We start from the raw sequence: 24,686 nt of genomic DNA on the forward strand, positions 1-24,686 counted from the left end.
AACCACTGCTGTGTGCTGATAAAAGAACTAAAATATGTTCACCACAATAGCTTTCCTGTGACTTCTCTTATCAGGAGGCATCTGAGAAAATATTGGGAAGTATTTTCGTGTGGTTTGGAAGCAATGATCATTGCAAAGCATTATTCGAGGATTGTTGCGGCATTATTGCTGCTTTACAAAAGGTGCTCAAATCCAATCGCCATCCTGATTCTTTGTCAGGTTATTGCTTGAGTCGGTTCTTATTATTCTCCTTGTGAATTTCTAATGACCAGACCTTCCACAATACAGCACTGACATTGTACCCAACCTTGTGGTTTGGGCTTTACAATCTGGCCTGTCGTTTAGTGTCAGAAATGTAATTTGCACTGGAGCTGTCATTTCTGCATTGGCACAAGCATCAAGTAAAATGATGGGAAAGGGATATGACACAGACAATACCATTTGATTCAAGTCCACCAACTCTGTTAACTTTGATACTAATCTCTCCAGTTCTTTGTTGGCTACCTGGACAATTATGCTTCTAAGCAAATATTAATGCATGCCTGATGTCTGCATTGGACCAGAACATCACAATCAAAGTGCCTGGAGTTACAATCAAGAGAGTTTATTGTTATGTGTCCCAGATAGGACAATGAAATTCTTGCATTGCTGCAGCACAACAGGATATTGTAGTCATCAGATCAGTGTGTCCATATACCATTTTACTTATATACACACAAATCAGTAAACAGATAAAGTGCAATAGGCTGTTACAGTTCATAGTTTGTTTGAAGTTGTGTTTGATAGCCTGATGGCTGCGGGGAAGAAGCTGTTCCTTGTAGGGCCGAGATGGCCTGTTTCCATGCTGTAATTGTTATATGGTTATATGGTTCCTGAATCTGGATGTTACAGATTTCAGGCTCCTGTACCTTCTACCTGATAGCAGCGGAGAGATGAGTGTGTGGCCAGGATGGTGTAGGTTCTTGATGATCGCTGTTCTTTCCAAACGTTCTGGGAAAACTAAACGTTCGTGGCCGCAGAGCTCCTATTTTGGAAGTGCAAGGCGGTGCACTGCATGTGGGGAAGAAGGTCCTATACAGAGCTAAATGAGCATTTAATCTTCATAACTTTGTTTTGGTCAAGGATATGATGTGAATGTGCAATAGCAAGCTGCGTACCCATTGCTGAAAGTTGAAACAAAGTGAAATTAGATCATTGATTTTTGTCTTGATCATCTTTCCAAACTGCAATTTTAGGTTGTGCTGCGAAAACACCCCAAACATTATCATGTTTTGTCAACACCTTTTAGCCAAGGCATCAATTAATGGTTGTAATGGATGTGCCATTACAATCACTGTAAATTGTAATCTTTGCAGTATCTAACCTGTCTATTCTGCTTAACCATCTGACTGCTGCCTCTCTGAGATGATTTCTGCAGCATGCATATCTGCAGCTTCTAGATATCGAACATAACCACACAATCACTTGTTTACTCATAATATCTGATGAATGAAGTCATTGATGAGTATCATTTATACTGAACTCATGAATTCTGTCAGGTTACTAACCACTTGTCTCCTGCTAGACATCTGATCTGACTAACCAGAGCAAGTAAATTGTGGTGGCTGGCTGCTCAATATCAATATCCTTTTTTGTTAAAACACCAAAAAACCCCCCTGCTTGACATTGAAACTCTTTTTCAGAGTTAATTTTTTCAGAAGTTGGTTAAGCACCGGATGTATCTACAGGCAGGAAGCTAGTGGCGTGATTCCCTTGAATAGATGAAAAAATCCAAAATTTAAGCGTGGAGGCATCGCCCGAGAGGAGTCTATTGCAGCCAGTTTCTAGTTCCCAGAGAACTGTTGGAGGAAAATGTCTGACCCCAGCTCTTCCTGGATCCTGCCTGCACTATTTGTTGTTGGGCATTTTCTCAGCATTGTTATTCAGTGGTACTTCTGCAGACGCAATCCAGGCAGAAAAGGTGAGTATTCTCCATCTTGTAAAGCACAATTTGGCTGATAGCAGAGATTAAGTATTTCAAATAAACTTTTAACTTTGTCGGTGTGATGCCTGCTTTTTTTTATTCATCTTAAGTTGTTGCCCCTGTACTTCACTGTGAGTTGTTAACCGTGCAATTAAACATAGAAACATAGAAAATAGGTGCAGGAGTAGGCCATTCGGCCCTTCGAGCCTGCACCGCCATTCACTATGATCATGGCTGATCATCCAACTCAGTATCCTGTACCTGCCTTCTCTCCATACCCCCTGATCCCTTTAGCCACAAGGGCCACATCTAATTCCCTCTTAAATATAGCCAATGAACTGGCCTCAACTACCTTCTGTGGCAGAGAATTCCACATATTCACCACTCTCTGTGTGAAAAATGTTTTTCCCATCTCGGTCCCAAAAGATTTCCCCCTTATCCTTAAACTGTGACCCCTTGTTCTGGACTTCCCCAACATCGGGAACAATCTTCCTGCATCTAGCCTGTCCAACCCCTTAAGAATTTTGTAGGTTTCTATAAGATCCCCCGTAAATCTTCTAAATTCTAACGAAACAAATGCAAACACCTTTTATTTCCATTCCTTATTGGGATGGTGCTACAGCAGAGGAACAAACCCAAGCAGATACATTAAACAGGGATTAAGGTTTCAGTTTTGTGTGGAACACATTGGTGCAGAGATGAAAGGTATTATAATACAAATAACAATTATTCAACATTTTAGATGATATTTTTGGTACAAGTTTTTAAACAATCGTTTAATTATAAGCAAGAGGAATTTTACTACAAAGGAATTTTAAAAAATCATTTAAAGTTATGTTTTCATGCCCAGAAACAAATAAGGTTAACGTCTAGTCAATCCTGTTGCAACATTAAGGTTGATAAAGATTCAGTTTGAGATGATTCTTTCAACATTTTACACCTTTTCCCCACCAATTCATTAGGAAAAAAAAGTTCTGATTACTGGTACAGTTGATGCCAACATGAACCAGAAAGGAGCAATTTTACACAAGGTGTTTTTTTAAATGCAGCTGTCACACTTGTTGTAAACCTTCAGTTTGGGTGAAGATGCCATTTCAAGACAAGTCAGTGGAACTTTATACTTCCTATTCTGGTTTACCACCAAATCATAGAAAATAGAAAAAAGGTGCGTTCATTCGATTACTGGTACAGTTGATGCCCACATGAACCCCGTAAGGCCAATCTCTATACCCCCTGATTTTAGCCACAATGCAGCTGTAACACACTTGTATAGCCAATGAACTGGCCTCAACTACCCTCTGTGTAGAGAGTGCCATTTCAAGACAAGTTCTGTGTGAAAAAAAATACTTCCTATTCTCGGTTTTACTGGATTTTGAAATCCTTAGAATGCAGATGTTGTCCTATAATTTCATAACATGCCAATCTGTGTCCACCCTTTTTAGAAATCACTGCCATTTGTACCCTTTGAAATCCATTCAAGTTAATTTTAAGAAGGTTGATTGTTAAAACGTTTTTTCTGCAGGATTAGGGAAAAAAAGCATTTAAGCCACAATTTCTCCAAAATTGTACAAGTAGCACTTTAATAAAGTATAACACCCAAAGGCAACTAATGAAAGTTAATAAATGTCAGCTCTGTAAACCCACATACCAAGAAGTGAATTAGTCAAATGCTTCAAGAAATTAGTGCCCCAAGATTGACAACTTAATCTTCTGATTGCTGCAACAATATCCTATTGTACAATACTTTCTAAGACAACTCGATTAAAATGAAATAAATGAATGAAAATTAATAGAGACATATTGAACTAAAATATTTCATGTCTTTACGATGCTGCACAACAATTACAGCCTATAAAATATTCTTGAAGTGTGATCACCATTGTAATGTCCGAAAAGGTCAGTTTGCATACGTGTTTAAGAAGGAACTGCAGATGCTGGAAAATCGAAGGTAGACAAAAGTGCTGGAGAAACTCAGCGGGTGCAGCAGCATCTATGGAGCGAAGGAAATAGGCGTTGCCTATTTCCTTCGCTCCATAGATGCTGCTGCACCCGCTGAGTTTCTCCAGCACTTTTGTCTACCTTCAGTTAGCATATGACCAGATAATGTGTTCATGGAGATGTTTATGTAGAGATATTTTTGCTGAGCCATATGTGATAGATGTATCTCATGTTAATTTTTGACTTTTTGCACAATCTTCTCAATCCTCTAAAAGATAGAATAATTAATGTTGTACACTTTCTGTTTTTATTCACACTTAGTATGTGGATACTACTTGCAAGGCTGGTATCTGCCGTCCATTCTCCCTACCCCCTGAGTAGATGGTGATGAGTTTTATACCTCTGCAATTCTTTTGATGGAGTTATCTCTCGTTGTTCTCAGTTAAGTCTTGCAACTTCGACCTATGAAGAATTGCCGCTACTTTTCCAAGTCAGATGGTGTGTGACTTGGAGGGAAACATTGCTCAGGATCGAGGTGCTCTTGGGGTCTTCTGCTCCGCTTAGCTGTCTAATTGTCATCACCGTTCATGATGCGACGTATGGCTGGACTATAGAGCATTGTTCTGAGCCGGAGATAGACACAAAATGTTGGAGCAACTCAGCGGGACAGGTAGCATCTCTGGAGAGAAAGAATGGGTGACGTTTTGGGTCGAGACCGTTCTTCTGTCAGAAGAAGGGTCTCAACCTGAAACGTCAACCATTCCGTCTCTCCAGAGGTGCTATCTCTCCCTCTGAGTTACTCCAGCATTTTGTGTTTATCTTCGGTGTAAACCAGCATCTGCAGTTCCTTCCTTGCATTGCTCTGAATCATTGGTGTGGAACCACATGCTTGGATCTACTAAATGCTGTCTTGTGCTACTTAGAATACATACTGCATTGCAACTTCTATGGGTGATACATCAACTTTAGTTATGTCTGATGCATCTCTAGACATGCTCTTCAGTACTTCTCAGTGAACCATGGTTGATCAGCTGTCGGAGTTTCAGGGGTAGAGCGATGGATGTCCCAAGCCATGTCATTATGGAATGTTGTGTGATACATTTCTTCCCCATCTGATCGTATCATCTTATGAATGCCTAATATTGGGCTGCCAGATATGGTTTGAGGTTACTCGTATAGCATGCTGCACAAGATGGATCTTCGGTGTCCACATGGAGTATGTACTGGTCACTTCTACCACTGCAGTCATAGGCAGATGATCTGCCACAGATGATTTGCAGAGTTACAGAGGTCATACAGGGTAGATTGGTTGTTTTGCATCCCTGACTGATGTTATTCCTTGTATTTGCTTGTGAACTACCTTCTTCAGACTCAGGTATGTCATGGGTTTGCAGAAGGGTCTCGACCTGAAAAATCGCACATTCCTTCTCTCCATAGATGCTGCCGCACCTCTTGTGTTACTTCAGCACTTTGTACCCAGGACATAATGAGCTTGGCCAGTGGTGCTGCCAAGTCATTTCAAGATGTACTTTGAAGTCTCCCATCCAGAGTATGTTCTGTACTCTTGCTACTTTCACTGCTGCTCACCACCAGCTGAGGAAAGTTGCTCGTTGGTAATCAAAATGATTTCTTGCTTGTTTTTGACTTGATGCCTTGAGAGTCCATGGGGTCTTGGATGGACTGAGGACTCTTTGGCTACAACTCTTGGATATAAACCGACGTGCTGCCCTCTCTTGTTAGTCTGTGCCACTCTTGAGAGAGAATGTATATGGTATTGTGATAGTGTCGACACATTGTGCACGAAGTACTATCGAGTGTAACTTGATTAGTCTGGAAGATGATTCTTCACTTTAGGCACAGTCCCACAGATGTTTGCAAGGTGGACATTGTAAAACGGACTCGGCTGACATTGTGTGTGAATTTGTTGATTTGATCAATGCAAACTGATCTATCTGGTTTTACCCGTTTTCTGTTTTAACATGGTTGTGACACAGCTGAGTGGCTTGCTTGCCAATTTGTGACAGGAGCTGGGTGTAGACCACATTACTGCAGGCGTGTGTTGAAGTCGAGAACACCTGCAGATGATGACCATTTGAAATAAAAACAAGGCCGCAAATACTCAGCAGCTTGGGCGTCATCCTAAAATGGCTCATTTACCCACCTCCCAACCCCTCTCAAGGGACATGAGTGAACCGGATGGGTTTTTAAATGACAAACTGGTGGTTTCAAGGTCGTATTACCAAGGCCATTCAAAAAAAAAAAATTCTTATTACTGATTGCATTTAAATTGCATAGCTGCCACAGTAGTATTCAAATTTGCTTACCCATAATGTTATTCCAGGCCTTCAAATTACTTGCCCAGTTACTCAACCACTGCATCAACACCAATAATGAAGGATCTGAACTTTGAAGTTGGAAATATTAATTACCCTTGGAAGGAGACATTTTGAAAGATTTCAGTGGTGTGCATGTACTGAATCGCAGGATTATCTTCCTCCGAGCTAGACTCGTACCACCAATTCCAAATAGTTTGCATTTGCTTACATACACGAGAATGTCCAAAATACATAAAGTGTTGAATGAGGATATTGGAGATGCAAGAGATTGCAGATGGTGAAATTTGGAGCAAAAACAATCTTCTGGAGGAACTCGACAGGTTGAGCAGTACACGCTGGAGGATAGGAATTGTTAAAGTTTCCTATCGCAACCCAGCATCAGTCCACATTAGCTGTCGTGGCTCTTTTATAATTCTGTGTCCTATGTGCAAATGTGTAAAATCTTGAGAGACGGGTTTTTCATGGGGCTTTTTGTCTGCATTATGCAATATAAATTTGGCCGCATTATGAAACGTATGAATTCTCACCACCTTTATGCATAGAGTCATACAGCGTGGAAGCAGGCCCTTCGGCCCAACTTACCCATGCCAACGAACATGCCCCATCTCCACCAGTCACACCTGCTTGCTTTTGGCCCATATCCCTCTAAACCTATCCTATCCATGTACCTGTCTAAATGTTTCTTAAACGTTGCAATAGTACCTGCCTCAACTGCCTCCTCCGGCAGCTTGTTCCATACACCCACCAATTTCTGTGTAACAAAAAAAGATACCCCTCTAAATCTTCCCCCCCCCCCCCCCCTCACCTAAAACCAATTTCCCCTACTGTGGGCAAAATACTATGCTTTCACCCGATTTATTCCTCTCAATATTTTGTATGCCTCTATAAAACCATCCCTCATCCTCCTGTGCTCCAAGGAATAAAGCATTAGCCTACTCAATCTCTCATAGAAACATAGAAAATAGGTGCAGGAGTAGGCCATTCGGCCCTTCCAGCCTGCACCGCCATTCAATATGATCATGGTTGATCATCCAACTCAGTATCCTGTCCCTACCACATCTAACTCCCTCTTAAATATAGCCAATGTACCGGCCTCAACTACCTTCTGTGGCAGAGAATTCCACAGATTCACCACTCTGTGTGAAATTTTTTTTCTCATCTCGGTCCTAAAAGTCTTCCCCCTTATCCTTAAACTGTGACCCTGTCTCCTGTTAGATCCATTCCTCGAGTCCTGGCAACATCTTGGTAAATCTTCTCTGAACCCTTTCAAGTTTGATAACGTCTTTCCTATAACATGGTGACCTATACTAAAGACAATACTGAAAATCATGCCTTTAAAACGTAACATTATTTAAAAATAGAAAATTAAAAAATGTTGCTGATTTCAAATGACAGCATGTTTAGCATTCACACTATTTGGTTTGTTTTGTGCTTGAAGCAATTCAGTTAAATTTTATAGCTTCAGTGTTTCACTGAATCACTATCAGCTTTGAGGAAATGACGTTCGACTGCCATGTTTTGTGGAGGTTGATCTGAGCAGTGTACTGGAAGCATTGCAGCACAGCCACTGCAGCAAATTGCAGGTGAAGACAGCAGAGAAGTTAGAAAATTATTGTCATACCCGGATTAAAGGCTTGCTGTCTAATGCCAGAGCTGTGAAGGATATTTATAGCTCTGAGCACTTTGCCCATGTTATCCGGGCGAAGCAAGAGAACAGGGAAGTGTTTGCAGCCTGTGAACATTGCTCTATGCCCGAGTCAGCTCAGTATTGTGGGCCACTGGAAAATTAATTATTAGAGAAGAATGAAGATAAAGCAACTTTTGACTGTAATTTATTTATTTTTGGCAACTGGACGATTGGAACAAGCTGGTCTGGATTTTTTAAAGATATTCTACTAACTATGGAAATGTGCTGGTGCATGTGGCAGATCGTTACTGTTTATTGCAAGACTGATCTTCACCTCGGCTGCTATCATTTCAAGATACCACAATAAATCCATGGAATATTTTTAAACTTTTGATTCAGAATTTGAATATCTCTCTCAGACACTAGCAACGTTCGGCTTAATATGGGCTCCTAAGTTCTGCAGCGTGCTAAGGCAGTTAAAGTGATTTGAGCAGAAGAGGGTAAATCCTCACTGGATATTTCAGAGTGGGCAGTTACTTACCACTGTAACCACTTACCACTGTTACTGACCACATGCCCTCTTACCACACCCCCGACTGCATTCTATTCCTCTTGAGTTTCAACCTTGCAGGAGAGAAGTAAAGCATGTCAGCATGGCAGTATTTTTTTCACTGAAGATAAGGACGTGAAAGATGATCTCCTGAGTTATGCAAGATTCCGTGAGGGATTGCCTGGGTAGCTGTCAAAAGGTCATTTCCTCTCACTGAAGAGCCTTGAATGAGGGGCATAATCTCCCAATCAAGGAGCTGGTCACTCGGAACTGACATTGAAATGTATTTAGGTGGGGGGGGTTGCAGTTCTGCACTTTGGGTTGTGAATGCACAGTGAATCGATAGATTTTTAGACTGCAAAATTTAAAGGGAAAACATGTCATAGGCACAGGATTGGCCATAATGTGATTGGTATTTCAGATTTTGAGCAGCCCTGTGGCCTACTATTTGAATTGTTCTTGCATTTAATGTTTCACAGCTTTCAAGGTGCTGATGAAGATAGTGGACTGTGAAAAATTATCATTTCATTCTGGTGCTAATATTTAAAGTTTGAGTTATCTAATTAATCCTGGGTAGACACAAAATGCTGGGGTAACTCAGCGGGACAGGCAGCATCTCTGGTGAGAAGGAATGGGTGAGGTTTCGGGTCGAGACCCTTCTTCAGACTGATCATAACGGCTGAGCCTGAAGAAGGGTCTCGACCCGAAACGTCACCCATCCCTTCTCACCAGAGATGCTGCCTGTCCCACTGAGTTAATCCAGCATTTGTGTCTACCTTTGATTTAAACCAGCATCTGCAGTTCGTTCCTACATAGTTAATCCTGGGAATATGTGGTATTCAAGTATTGCACAAAATGGCACAAAAACTGCAGAATTTGTATTCTCGTGAGAGTTCCATTTCAATAATTTTATTTTTGTTAAATTAATGCCTGTAACCATTTAGGTTGCGATGCATTGTATCGTGAATGAGTTTTATGCTGATTTGGGCACCAGATCCTTTTAAAATGGGTAATAAATTCCTGATTATCTGGAAGCTGTGACTGGGTGCTGACAGTTGTTCATAGAGGGGAAGTGAAATGTGTAAAAAAAATGAATGATACCGTTCTATTTTCAAACCATTTGACAGGGAAGTGACACATGATTTAATGCCAGATCCCTCCTTCATTTATGATACTAGCTGCAAACTTAATCAAATCAATATGATTTTCGTCTTCAAAAATAAATTATTGGGTTGATGCTTGGTTGTTTATTTAGTTAGTATTTTGTGTACTGCTGTTTTGAAGTCATTCCTTCAGCATTCTCCACATAACCATTGCAATTCACCGTGAAACTTCAAAGGTTATGGGGAGAAGGTGGACGAATGGGGTTCAGAGGAAAAATAGGTCAGCCATGATGGGAGGTCGGGTGGTTTCCCCCCGCCACGGGTACCATGTAATCCCGTGCTTCCTGCTCCATGGTTGGATAGTCGGCGACTAAACTGTCTCCCCCACCTGGTTTGCCAGGTGAGGTGGGGGCTGTGGACCCCCAGCAGGACCAAAAACAAAACCTGTCAAAGGGCGGATGAGCTTCTAGCGAGCCAACGGCCATCCACACTTCAGTAGAAGTTGAGATCACTGACGCATATAGCATTGTAAGGAATGATGATAATGCACACACACCAAAATCCGATACTTCCAGCAGCGGAAGGGTGAGGATGGACAGAGGTGTGTGGTGTGTCCGTCACTGTTCCTGTCGGAAACCAGCACCACTGCGTGGCTAATGTTTTCAACGATGATGAATGAATGAATGAATGAATGAATGAAATGGTGGAGTAGATCTCAATGGGCCGAGCAGTCTAATTCCGTTCCTACATCTTATGGTTTTATGAAATTATAATAGCACAGAATAAGGTTAATATATTATCTTAAATGATGCAATGAAGGTTCATTTTATATTGGCCATCATGTTACAAGCGTGCTCATGACAAGAATTGATTTGCAATCTTCAGAACTTCTATCCTTCGATAAGGCCAGACTGAAAGTACAGGTAGTAATTTTATTTTAGTTTTTCATCTTCCTATTACTGAGCTCTGAAGGAAGCACTTGCAGATGTGTTGTCGATTTAATACCCTAAAATCAAACTCTTGCAGTCACTCTGATATCCCCGTGGCTTTTTGTGCAGGCCCTTCTAACAGCAGATGATATCCATAATCCACCAGTTTGTCTTGGTTATTGCATAGACACAAAAAGCTGGATTTACTCAGCGGGACAGGTAGCATCTCTGGAGAGAAGGAATGGGTGACGTTTCGGGTCGAGACCCTTCTTCAGTTGCACTTGACCATATTGGCCCACCATGGTTCATTCGCAAAACTCTCTCAAGGCTATGCCCTCAAGCTCCACTTCAGAAATGTGAGCACAAAATCTTGGATAACAACACAATTGCTGCTTTGTTTAACTGCCCTTTTCATTTGATAAAGTGCGCCTCAGAGTCTTTGTCATTAAACAGAACAATATTGTTACAACCATTCCTTGAATGTTAGCATTTAGTCAGAAGAGTCTTTATTTGGTGGGCTGCTGGCAATGTGAGATGGTAGATGGCATGTTGACGGGTGCTCTGTCTTTCTGTCTCTCATTTTTATACGCATTAAATATTATACTGAAAAATGTATAAAAAGCATGACAATAGGTAGTACAAACTCCGAAGGTTCAATGCACCTATCTATTGCTTTTGATTAAGCTGTGCGTTCAAATGCAGCACAATAATACACAAACAATATACTACAATGGGACATTGTAAAAGACTAATTAAATCCGACCAAGGTTATATTGCAATTATTACTGAAACTGAAGTTGGGATTAGGGTGACGAGAGAAAGTGTGAATAATCAGGACCTTTATTTCCTTGTGGGCGTTGGGCAGTAGGTAGGAGGGCAGTGGCAGTGAGGAATTATTTATATGACACATTCACATTGATCATCTTACCTCATTACATGCTCAGCAGGTTTTTTCGAATAATTGTTGTGCAGTATAAAGTAGTGAGAATGGTCTTCAGTTTAGAGATACAGCATGGAAACAGTCACTTCGGCCAACAGAGTTGTTGCCAACCATCCATCACCCATTAGCATTTGTCCTATGTTATCCAACTTTCGCATCCACTCTCCACACCTAGTAGTGGCAATTTTATTTAGCGGCTAATTAATCTACAAGTCCACATGCCTTTTGAATGTGTGAGGAAACCAGAGTACCCAGAGGAAACCCACGTGGTCACAGGGAGAACGTGCAGACTCGGACAACACTAGAGTCAGGATTCAACCTGGGTCTCTGGTGCTGTGAGGCAGCATGTCTACCAGCTGCGCCACTATGCTGCCCCGTCTTAGTGGCCAATTGGTACTTGACCCAAAACGAGGAGTTTAATATTTGTTCAATAACATTCAAGAGGCACCTTGATAGATATTTTGAATGGACAAGGCATAGAGGGACATGAAATTAATGCAAGCAAGTGGGCATGCTCTAAAGAGTCATAAAAAGTGACATAAATATGGAGGGCCAAAGGACCCATTTCTGTGCTGAACAGCTGACTCTAATGTGAGCATTTGATGAACTTAAAGCTAATTGGCAAAAGTTAGTACAAAGTTCATTGTGGCCTTGATATTTGCAATTTAAAATTGTGGTACTAATGAGAACCTTTCAAAGTCAGTGCTTGACTTTGTCAAAATAACGTACTCTTTGAAATACAGGACAATGCATGTCAACATCCATGCTGGAACCAAGTTTCTATTTCCATAATCTAGATTCCATGGAAATCAACCGTTCCCTCCACCCCACCCCAACTACAAACTACGTTTGTATGTATAAATCATATGTATAATATGCAATTTTTTTTTAAAAAACATATTCCGGGTCAGTCAGCATCTGTGAAGAGAAACAATTAACGTCAAATGTTATTGGGTCATTGACCCGAAATGTCACCTTTGGAGTATCATGTACACTTCTGCTTGCCATACTGCAGGAAGGTTATAAAGATTTGCAGAGAGTGCAGAAGAACTTCAGGAAGTTACCTGGATTGGAATATTTTAGCTATGAGGAGACGTAGGACAAACCTTGATTATTTTCACTGAGTGTCACAGGCTGAGAGCCAACCTGATATAGGAGAGAAGAACAGAGTTCAGGAACAGGCCATTCGGCCCACAATATTGGTGCTGAACATGATGTCAAGTTACACAAAAAAGCTGGAGAAACTCAGCGGGTATAGCAGCATCTATGGAGCAAAGGAAATAGGCAACGTTTCGGGCCGAAACCCTTCTTCAGACTGCAGTTCCTTCTTAAACATGATGTCAAGTTAAACTGATCTCATCTGCCTGTACATGACCCATATTCTTTGCACTTCCATGTGTCTATCTAAAAGCTCCTTAAACACCACTATCGTATGCTAGATGCAGGAAGATTGTTCCCGTTGTTGGGGAAGTCCAGAACAAGGGGTCACAGTTTAAGGATAAATGGGAAATCTTTTAGGACCGAGATGAGGAAAACTTTTTTCACACAGAGAGTGGTGAATCTCTGGAATTCTCTCCCGCAGAAGGTAGTTGAGGCCAGTTCATTGGCTATATTTAAGAGGGAGTTAGATGTGGCCCTTGTGGCTAAAGGGATCAGGGGGTATGGGGAGAAGGCAGGTACAGGATACTGAGTTGGATGATCAGCCATGGTCATATTGAATGGCGGTGCAGGCTCGAAGGGCCGAATGGCCTACTCCTGCACCTATTTTCTATGTTTCTATGTATCTGCCTCCACCATTACCCCAGGCAATTCGACACACACACATACACGCGCACACGCACACGCACGCACACACACACACACCAAAAAAAAAAATGTTATGATGACAAGACCTGTAGTCAGGCTAGATGGTCGGTCTTTTTCCCAGGATGGAAATGTCAAATAGAGGATGTGGGTTGAAGGTGAGAAGCGGATAGTTTAGAGGAAATTTTCAAGGCAAGCTTTTTTTTTTTTTTACACAGTCGTAGGTGGCTTGAGCTTGCATTTAGCTCAGGGTGTAAGCAGATACTATAGCAATGCGTAAGAGACATTTAAACTCATAAACAGGCAGGGAATAGTGGCTTGTGGCCCATTTGCAGGCATACCGGATTAGTTAGATTAGCACCATGGTCTTGTTTTAAACATCATGTTCATTGAACAACTAGGAACATTTTCTAATAAATAAGGAATGTTAATCCTTTGGAATTTAGATTATTTGGCTTTTCGGTTTGCTGACTACTTCAGATAATGAATTTGGTTCTGATTATCATTAATCAGTGTGCAACCTAAACAAGATCATATATAACTTATTCTACTGATCTGGTTACCAGGTTGGGCATTAAAACTATATGCTGGTGCCATTTTTCTGAAGAGAGCTTCCCTCATGAGGAATTTGGTGAGCTACCACCCGTCATACTGAGTTGGATGATCAGCCATGATCATATTGAATGGCGGTGCAGGCTCGAAGGGGCGAATGGCCTACTCCTGCACCTATTTTCTATGCTTCTATGTTTCTATTATCCAAGTAATTTGGGTCAAGTCACTGCTCAGAATTTATAGAATTGTGCAATTCAGCATGTTTGCAAGTTCTGTGTGTGGAGACTTCCATCAAGCTGTGCTTTGCTGCTTTAAACCAGGTTAATTTATTTTGTATTTCTACTTTATAGTTATTCTAATTTCATTATGGAAAAGCATAATTTGTGTTGCAAGAAGGCTTGGAAGCTTTCTCTCGTCAAATGCTTCACACATGAATGATTGACACGAGAAATCTAGGACATACTGAAATAGAAACGTGCAAGATCACAATCTTGTGCCAGAAGTTTGAGAAATTGTCTTTTAATTAATAAAGTAACCCTGCCAAATGTATATGAATTATTAGGTTTGGGGCAAAATGCAGGAAAATGGTTTGACTTTTGATTTGCTGTGTGTAAGACTCTTGGATCTAGTAGTTTAACCTCATTTTTAAATACAAATTAGTTTTCATATGCAGAATTAAAAAGATTATACATTTTTATCATATTTAAAACATTAGATTTGAATCACATTGGGAAATTCTGATTGTATATACAGCAAGATCCAAACTAGTTACTGAATTTTTTAATTTGTTTTGCATGTGATTGTTAAATAGAAATATCACTCACTGGGATTTGCTTCTTGACCAAGTTTGTCATATTGCTGGATTTTTGTAGGTTAAGCACTTGCGAGCAAATAACACAAGTTATGGAAGCGAAATCTCTGAGGAGTTCTATATGCATGTTACTGCTTTGTGCGCTTAGAGCAGCAAACAGACAATGAACTTCTACTATATTTCAAAATGTTTTAAGTAACATTGATTATAATCAATAGTTCTTTATCATCACGTATACAGACATACAGTGACATTTTTTAAAAATTACATACAATGCAGTAAAATATAACCAAATCTAAGCACACATTACTACAAAGGGCATAGAAATACCCCACTGGGGCCACATGCATGTCACCAGGTTTTGCCGCCATTTTCAAAGTCCAGTCCGGCCACACGCTTGGTCCTCTGGAGTGGCGCCCTATCTAGGTGAGCCCCTGGCTGCTGCAGGGCCTCCAGCCGTTGCCTCCATCCGGGGTAGTCCCTCTCCTCACCCGGCCATCTTCAGCCTTTGTGACCCGGGGGCGCCCCTGCAGACGACCTTGAGGGCGTGGAAGGCACGACTCCGGTGCACTCTCTTACTGGCCCTTGCTGTTCTGTCCGCCATCAGCAGCTCCCTCCATGCTCCTTTCCTGTGCTCTGGTGCCACAGTCCTCTGGAGGCGAGCAGTGGCCGGGCTCAGCGACCACACAGTTCCCTCAATAGGCTGCGGCCCACCTGGTCCTGTCTTCTGGCCGTGTGGGAAAATACAAGGGCCTTTGTGTTTTTAAGTATGTACTGAAGATGGTGATCCTAAGTGAGAAGGTTGGGATACAAGTGGCCATTCGTTTTACCACACAGTTCGTATTCGGTTGAGAGAACTGTAGTCTAGTGAAGGAGCTACAATATCTTCTATATGGCAGTTTAATTCCTACATTCAAGTTCCTGTCCTCAAATTTTCTGTCATGTAATTTGTTCAACTCTGTGCTTCAGAATGAGAGTTTAAGATGGCAGGGGAAAGAATATTCTGGTTACAAATCGTACAGATGCAAAATAAAACTTCTATTCTGTCTTAAAGCTGTCGCTTTGATTTTAACCAGAGAGCACTTTAACAGTATTGGTTTGAAATTTTTTGACACCAGACATTGTTAATTAAAGTCTCATTTGTTTCTGGCAATAAATTACTGATGAACCTTGTCAATTAGGATTAACATTATTTATTATGGAGACCCCCTAGAAATAAAAATATAATAGGCTCTAATTCTCAATTATAATCAGAACGGCATTTTCTTTAGAGCAAATCAATGTATATGATGGTCTTGGAAGGAAAATAATTGACCAGAGGTGGAAAGTCTATTATCTCATATTTTGCTGGATCTGCTGTGTAATTCCAGCATTTTTTTTTTTTTTTTAATTAGAAGTACAGTAAATTACAGTAATACACATCACATATATCTTAATACATTTGTTGTACCACTTCATTTTTCGAGCTTTAAAAAAGATAGAAATAAAAGAAGTAAGGAAAGTGAGCAAGAGTCGTGAAGGTGCAGGAAAGTGTTGGGAAAAGAAAGCCCCTTAGAAAAGAAGTTAGAGAAGGAAGTAAAGAAAGGAAATAGACCCTAGAAAAGAAAGAAAAAAAAGGAGAAACAATCGCTCTATTATTACACAAAACTCCGCAAAAAAGGATATACCAACCGTGTTTTGTTTTTTTACCCCCCGTTACCAGATCCTGGTACCATTTATTTTTTAAATTACTATTGCACCTTATGCTTGTAATAGTTCCATAAATGCAGACCACGTCTTTTGGAAGTGGTCTGCTTTGCCTGCTAGGAGGAGTCTCATCTCTTCCAGGTGTAATGTTTCGAACATGTTTGAAATCCACATTTTTATTGTTGGTATTGGAGCATTTTTCCAGAATTTGAGTATAAGCTTTTTTCCCCATTATTAGCCCGTAATTAAGTAAGTTCTTTTGAAACACGTTTAGTTCGGGGTTACCTTCCGTTATTCCAAAAATGATCCATTCTGCTTTTGGTACAAGTTTTATTTTAATTAATTTTGTGAAGATTTCAAATATTTAGTTCCAGAATTTTTGGATTTTTATACAAAAAACAAAAGAGTGCGCTATGGTAGCTTCTTGAGACTGACATTTATCACAAGTGGGTGAGACATTGGGGAAAAGTTTATTTATTTTAATTTTTGAATAATATAGTCTATGTAATGTTTTGAATTGAATTAGAGTATGTCGTACGTTGATCGAGCATTTATGCACATATAGTAAGTGTTTATCCCAGCTCTCTTTTGAAATTTTTATAGCTATTTCTTGTTCCCAGTCTCTTCTAATACCATCAGTTGTAGGTATTTCTATATTTAAAATAGTATTGTATAAGTATATTAGATTTGCTGATTCAGCCGTTGTCTTCATTGCTTCATCCAATAAGTCTGGAGGCATGTTATGATAGTCTTTTGTGTATTTTTTCAGATAGTCACGGATTTGAAGATATTTATAATATTGATTATTTCTCAAATTGTATTTCAGTTGTAGTTGTTTTCAGTTTTTCCACTATTCACAATATTTTGTTCCTTTTTTTAATAGGCATCTCTTAAAATGTAGTACATAATACAATACATAAAACATGTTCCCATACATAAAACATGTTCCCAATGTGGTTTTTCACTATTTCAGAACGCCATTCATCATTTAAGAACCAGGAACTGCAGATGCTGATTAACCAAAGAAGGCACCTCGTGCTGGAATATCTCATCGGGTCAGGCAGCATCAGGAAAAGGGATGCTGCCGGACTCACTGACTTATTCCAGCACCTCGTGTCTGGAAATGTATTTATTTGGAGACCAGGGTTACACCCAAGCACAAAATTAATTTGATATCTTTGTAAAAAAAGGCTTGGTATAGATCTCCACTCTGACAAAGTTAATAATTCATCAGATATTATTGATAACAATGAAGAGTTTCATTGTTTAACCTATTCAGAACTCAATTAATTTGATAAATTACATATCTGAATATATTTAAATGGAATATTTTTAAATTGAAAAATAACCTATTTTCTTATGTTTTTTTGCAGATGAGCGTGACAGAGTACAGAAAAAGACGTTCACAAAATGGATCAATAAACATCTAATAAAGGTACAGTTTAACTGGGAGGGGCCCAGTGCAAAAGGCTTTTATACCTGAAGCTGTTTTTCAACAGTAAATAACAGTGAAGGTGACACCGTTCATTTCTCTGTTAATCTTTGGGACACGTCTGGTAGCTTTCCACTTTTACTTTCCATTCTTTGTTTTTGCCTAATATTATTGTAGATCTATTTGCTGTCGAGAAAAATTTTAAAGCTCTATCATACATTGAATTTGCGACGAAGATAGACACAAAAAGCTGGAGTAACTCAGCGGGACAGGCAGCATCTCTGGAGATAAGGAATGGTTGATGTTTCGGGTCGAGACCCTTCTTCAGACTTTTGGCTGGAGGTTGGAAAGATTCGTGATAGACCTATACGAATGACCCACAATTGCCAGTTTTTCAGAAATTATTTTTAACAAGGCGTTGGCTTGTTTTGCAATGGAGAGATGCAGTTAGTCTGTTGATTGAAGAAAATTTGTTTTGATGTAACATCAAACAAAACCATGATCTTCTGATACAGAGTTGCGTTTAAGTCATCTCAAGTTGATTGTTTAAAAAGCATAAATGTATATGTAGGGTTCCTGGGAGGGTCTGACTTCTTGGATCATGTATGCTCTGAAAGCTCCTTATTTTCTTAATCAAATTATGAACATTTAATGTGGAATTAATGTATTGGAAAATGCTGTTTTTATTTTATTAATTTTATGGACTACCCAATCTGCTTTGCTAAATAAATGGTAGTTGAGTTATTGTATCGGAAGGCTTGTTGTTCTTTGCCTCTTTGTAAATATTCCTATTTTTGGACGTGCTTGGTAGCGACATTTATCATTCCATCCAATTCTCTAAATTTATACTAATTTCTATTACATTAGAGTCAGAAAACCATGTTATAGCTTTATAGAATTATGGTTAGGTCGCATTTGGAGTATTGCGTGCAGTTTGTGGTCGGCACATCACAGGAAGGATGTGGAGAGTTTGGTGAGGGTGCAGACATGATTTATCAGAGTGCTGCATGGATTAGAGGGCATTAGTTACAAGGAGACCCTGAACGAACTTAGATAGTTTTCTCTGGAACATCAGAGTTTGAGGGGAGACCTGATAGAAGTATATAATATTGAGAGGCATGAGTAGGGTAGACAGTCAGAATGTTTTTCCCAGGGTGGCGATGTCAAAGACTCGAGGACATAGCTTCAAGGTGAGAGTGGCAAAGTTTCAAGGAGATGTGCAGTGCAAGTTTTCCATGGCCAGTGGGTGCCATGGAATGTGCTGCCAGGATGACGGTGAGGCAGATACAATAGTGGTGGTTAAGAGGCTCTTAGATAGGCACATGGATATGCAGGGAACTGAGAGAAATGGATCGCACGCAGGCAGAGCATATTAGTTTGACGACGACATGGGATAATTTGCGCTGAAGGGCTTGATCCTGTTCTGTTCCATGTTCAATATGCATCGTTATTTACTGCCCATCTGAGAAATACACAAAGTCAATATTTATAGTTAAAGATAATGCATATCTCCAAAAGAAAATAATGGAATAAAATTGAGAACTATGAAATAATTTCCAAACAATAACAAGTGGTTTTTCATCTTTTTTGTCATGGACTGTTTCGAAACAAGTGCTGATTCTGAAAGCACGTCATTAAATTATGTCCATCCTGCTGAACTAACGAAAGTGATCCACTTTTGTTCACTTGGATTTCTTTAAAGACTAAACAGCAAGTTTTATTTATGGAGCCATTTCAAATAATGGTCGTTTATCAAACATTTATAATGCACTAATTCTGAAGTGCAAGTGCAAATACTCGAAGTTTCCCTGACTAAATAGGAGTCATTGATCCTTCTCTTGACTTTTCTTAGGTGGTCAGAAACTTTTCCTGATCAATGTTTTTAAGCAAGCATTGGTATCCACACCTAATGTGACACAATCTTTCATATAATATAATAGTGGCTATTGAAATCCAATTTAATAATCTAATTATCCTTGTGACATTTGGGCAGAGAGTCTTGAAATAATTTTTACAGATTATTTTCTAAAAGTAATTGTTTATCATTCTCGTGCAGAAGTTATGTCAAGCAAGGGCTGAATCCTAATGTACTTCATCAGGCCCTAAATAGTTGTGTGTCTCACCCTCCTCTAAATAGCCTTGCAGGCTGCTTCGTCTGATAACTATTCTGTGGTCACATGCTGCTTCAGTGGGATATAAGTATTGTAGGTATTTTAGGAAGGATTCATGGAGTGACACAATTAAGCATTATAAGATAAATTGTGCAAATGTCTCTTGTTGAACTATTGAGTGTTCAAGCATTTTTTTGATGCTGTTATTATTAAGATTCTTCATAATTCTTTCTGTGGTTGATAGGGCAAAATGCTCCTCCCTTTCTCTGTCATAAATATAGAATGTGCTGTCAACAATCAAGTTCAGGCCATCCCCTGGTTACGAACCAATTCCATTTTTACTGACGTCCATAAGTTCATTTTGTCCACTTGTCAGCAAATGCACAAAATGACTTGATGCTTGTAACCATGCTTGTAATGAACGGTGTCGATGAGACCTCATTGGCATGAACATTTATTCATTGTCTTCCCCCGCCTAGTTACGATGGGACCAAGCAGGATGTCCCACTCTCTGTGGCTGGTTTGGAGGGGTTTGAAGTATCAGTGGCTGCTGTGTGTTTTTATAGAGTATCGTTGCACAAGTAACAATCAATGCGTTAACCTCCACAGCAACATTCGAGTGGTCTCCCCCATGGAATTTAGCAAAGAGTTGAATTCCAGAAGGGAGATGTGAAAGAGAGAGAGAGAGCACTAATAATGACGTTATTTGATTATGGTGTTCCAGTCGAGCCTCAAAGTACCAGGCAACTGATTGAATTGATTAAAATATACACCATTGAAACATGCCCTTTGCCTCACCAAGTCCACGCTGACCATCGATCATCTGGTCACGCTACATCTATGTTATCCCACTTTCACACCCATTCCCCATACACTAGGGGCAATTCTACAGAGGCCAATTAACCCACAAATCTGCATGTCTTTGGGATGTATGAGGAAACTGGAGCACCTGGGGCAAACCCACATGGTCACAGAGAAACTCCACACAGGTGGCACCCAAGGTCAGGATTTAACCCAAGTCTCTGGCAATGTGAGGCAGTAGCTGTGCCCTGTGCTGCCCTTAAATGACCGATAAAAATCTGCAGCGAATGTTTGCAGCGAACTACTTTTGACACTCACTGTCATTACCATTGCTGACCTCTCTAGCAATAACAATGTCATGGTTACCATTGACCAGAATGGCAACATGGCCAGCCATAGCAACCTTGGATACAACAGAAGACACAAAGCAGGGTTTCGTTCAGTGAATGACTTCGTTTGTGAAATAGAAAGGCTGGCCATGATCGACAAGACCCAATTTAGAAGTATGATGGAATATTCTCCACTTGCCTGGGTGCATGCAAATCCAACAATACTCGAGAAGCTTGACACCATCCAGGACAGATCAGCAAGCTGACCAGCACCCAATCCTGAATATTCACTCCAGCATCACTGCCTCACCATGCCTGCGTTATGTACCATCTGTTTAAGGGACTGCAGTAACCTGCAGCACTACTACTCCTGTAGCACAGCCACCCAGACTTGCACTCTCAATCATCAAAGGATGAGGGAAGCTGTCAATCTGCAAGTTGCACATTGTCCAATCTTGGAAATATGTTGTTGATTGCTCATTAAGGTTCTAAATGCTGGAACACTCTATTCAGCAATATTGATCAGAATTACAGCAAATGTTCACTAAGGTGGGTCACGCCCATATTCTCAGGCCAGATAAGTTCTCAGGAGATATAAATAAGGACCCTTACAGTGACCCCAATATCCCATCTTTGAATAAAACCAAGTTTATTCATGATCTCATTGATTGGTTCTCCAAGGAAAATGTTAATTTGAATTTTGTAGTTCTATATACAGTTCATGAAAGGCATGGTTTAATCAGAAACTAGTCTTCAAAATGTTATTCATTTGTAGGATGTGGGCATTGCCCAGAGAAGGTTGTCATCATTTACTGCTATGTATGTCTGTAGTCCTTCTGGTCAGGAACTGTCCGTGTAGGTTTGGAACTTCCATGATTTAAATTCATGACGGTGAAAGAAGAGTAATTATATTTGCAGCAGAAAATAAAATGGTGAAGGAAGTCAGCGAGTCGGGCAGCATCTGTGGAGGGAAAGGGATAGATGACATTTCAGGTCAGGACCCTCCTGTAGGCTGATTTCTCTCCACAGATGCTGCCGGACTCACTGAGTCCCTCCACCAGTTTGTTTTTGTTTTAAGACTCCATAATATGCAGACTGTTACCACAATTATATTTGTAAATGATTTTAGTGTGATTCCTGCAGATGGCATTCTTCCCATGTGTCCACTGCTCTTGTTCTTCTTGGCAATGCTGCAGTGCACAAACAACTGCTGTGTATTTTTCAAACAGTACAAAGCACAATGTGTAGAGAGAGAACTGAAACCAAAAGTTTCCAAAATTCTCCTTTTGCTTTCACTTCTCTGCAACATCTCTGAACTATATTCATTAACAAATCAACATTGTTACCTCACTCTCACACAGATTGCATTTGCTCTAGTGTAGAAACAAGGAACTGCAGATGCTGGTTTACACAAAAGGACACAAACTGCTGGAGTAACCCAACAGGTCAGGCAGCAGCTCTGGACAGTATGGAGAGGTGATGTTTCAGGTTGGGAACCTTCGTCGGACCAGAAGAAGGATCTCAACCCAAAATATTATCTATCTATGTTTAAAATGTCCCTTTTGTTTTTTCTCCCTCTCGCTCTCTCTCTCCCTAGTTGTACATACTAAACTATCAACCACAGCTCTGTGAATCTGAGTGATCTTGCCAACTTTGACCACACCTAACGTGTTATAGTCCCTTTGTCTTATCCTTCCACATCCTTGCAGAAACCTAAAAGTTTTCACTTTCCTACTTCGGTTGAAGGATTTGACCTAAACCATTGACTTTTTCTCTTTCCATAGTTTGCTTGCGACCTGCTTTGACATGAGTTCTATCCAGCATTTTTTTTACCACTTGTAATTTTTTGCAGTTACCCTGTTTTCCCTTTAATTGTGGGCACTGTTTGCTTGCTGTACCTGATTCATTCATGTAACATTCATTGACATGGAATCTCACTCGTCTCATCCACATTTTGCCAAATCTAGATTCTGGCAGTGCTCTACTGCACTATAGTGCCAGCGTCAACTTAAATTAGGTTCTTGCATATTGGTTTTCTCCAGGACCTCTGGTATCCTCCTTCCAAATTTATCCAGTCTCATTGTGGACTTCACTGTGCTGCTTATACCCCCATCCAATTTACTGACGATGATTTTCATTCATGTAAGCATTCATTGACAAATATACGAACAGATCTATCTCATTCATTCAACTCCAGTCACAAAAGGCAACCAAAAATTGCCCACCACTTGGAAACTCACAGAAGAAAAAACTGTGACCACAGTGGCGCAATGTGGTGAGAGCCCAACGCACTGCCCTCCATTGTGCCAAAGAGTTCGATGCGGAGGGCGCTCAGCCACTGGCTGCTGTGTCTGTGCATCTGAGTTGTTGCCGATCGAGTTCTTCCTGGCTGACCAGATTGGTTTTCCAATCACAGGACCTCTGGCTATCCTTCCAAATGCATTCCAAACTGTACACTTGCATTAAAATTGTCTGAATCTTAATTGGCTTCTGTAAATTGCCCCTAGTAAGTAGGATGTGAAAGTGGGATAACATAGAACTAGTGTACAGGTAGTTCATGGTCGGCGTGGACTCAGTGGTATCTCTATATTAAAGTGCTGTGTCTCTATACTAAACTAAATATTTTGAGCTTTACAAATGTTACAAGTGTGTTATATATCTGCCTGCAGATTATTTAAGAATTTGCCTTTGGGAGTTTGCCCTTTAGAATGCTGATACTCAATTCATGTTTGTTTTATGAGCTCCTGCAGCATATTATAAGTGCAATATTTTGAATAATCCAAGAACATTTGTTTCTGGTGCAGTTGCAGGCAAATAAATTGTATTCCAAATCTGATTAGGTATAATTTGGGGAACGGGATTAGGCTACATATGATCAGAAATAGCAAACAAATAATTTCAGTTCTTATGTGCTTCAGTTTAGAGTTCTAAAATTTACAGATACAGCAAGGAAACAGGCTCTTTGGCCCACTGAGTCCATGCCGACCAGCGATCCCTGCGCACTAGCGCTATCTTACGTACACTATGGACAATTTACCTTCTTTACCAAAACCAGTTAACCCTCAAAACTGAACGTCTTTGGAGTGTGGGAGGAAACCAGAGTTCCTGGGGAATACCCCCAAACTCCATACAGATAGCACCCATCGTCAGGATGGAACCTGGATCTCTGGCGCTGTAAGGCAGCAACTCTACTGTTGTGGCACCCTAATTATTTTTTTTAAGTAATGACCCATGAACGGTATTTGTATGAAAAATGATCAGAACTTGCATTTGCCACAACATGATATCCACAATCTCTTGCTCTCCTTAAAAAATAGAAAGCAGATAAACTTGATGTATTAATAATTTATTATAATTACATTTTAAAAGTAACCCAAAAATGACTGGGAGCTATATTATCTCTGCCTAAATGCAGGTCTTGAGATTAAGATTTCAAAGCAGAAACATGGAGGTTGCTGTTTTTGCTGGCAGGCACCTTGCAGTGTTGGCTGATTCACTTTGATTTTCACATGTGGTAGCTGATGAGTTCCTGTTTGTGACTACTGTTGCATGATGCTTGGTTAACAGGCGTGCGTATATGCATCAGCCAAGTTGTTGATGCAGATCACACTGGTATGCTGTCGTGACCGAGAAGACATCTGATGTACACAGGAGAGATACCACCCTCATCTGACATTAGGCTTTGAAGTCGTTTCTCAGAATAATCATAGATGAGAATCTTTAGTTTAGTTTAGAGATACAGCACGGAAACAGGCCCTTCAGCCCACCAAGTCCG

At 40.2% G+C, this 24,686-nt stretch overlaps 1 protein-coding gene across 1 annotated transcript in view; it reads left to right on the plus strand.

The window, feature by feature from the left end:
• LOC129709575 (microtubule-actin cross-linking factor 1-like) overlaps positions 1-24,686 on the plus strand; it is a 335,842-nt gene that overhangs the window by 102,946 nt on the left and 208,210 nt on the right. The window contains exon 2 of the mRNA XM_055656025.1: positions 17,612-17,673. Coding sequence (XP_055512000.1) covers positions 17,612-17,673 — 62 coding nt within the window. The remainder of the gene's footprint in view (positions 1-17,611; positions 17,674-24,686) is intronic.

The sequence above is a fragment of the Leucoraja erinacea genome, chromosome 26 (genome assembly GCF_028641065.1).
Source record: "Leucoraja erinacea ecotype New England chromosome 26, Leri_hhj_1, whole genome shotgun sequence".
Classification (NCBI taxonomy): Eukaryota; Metazoa; Chordata; class Chondrichthyes; order Rajiformes; family Rajidae; genus Leucoraja; species Leucoraja erinaceus.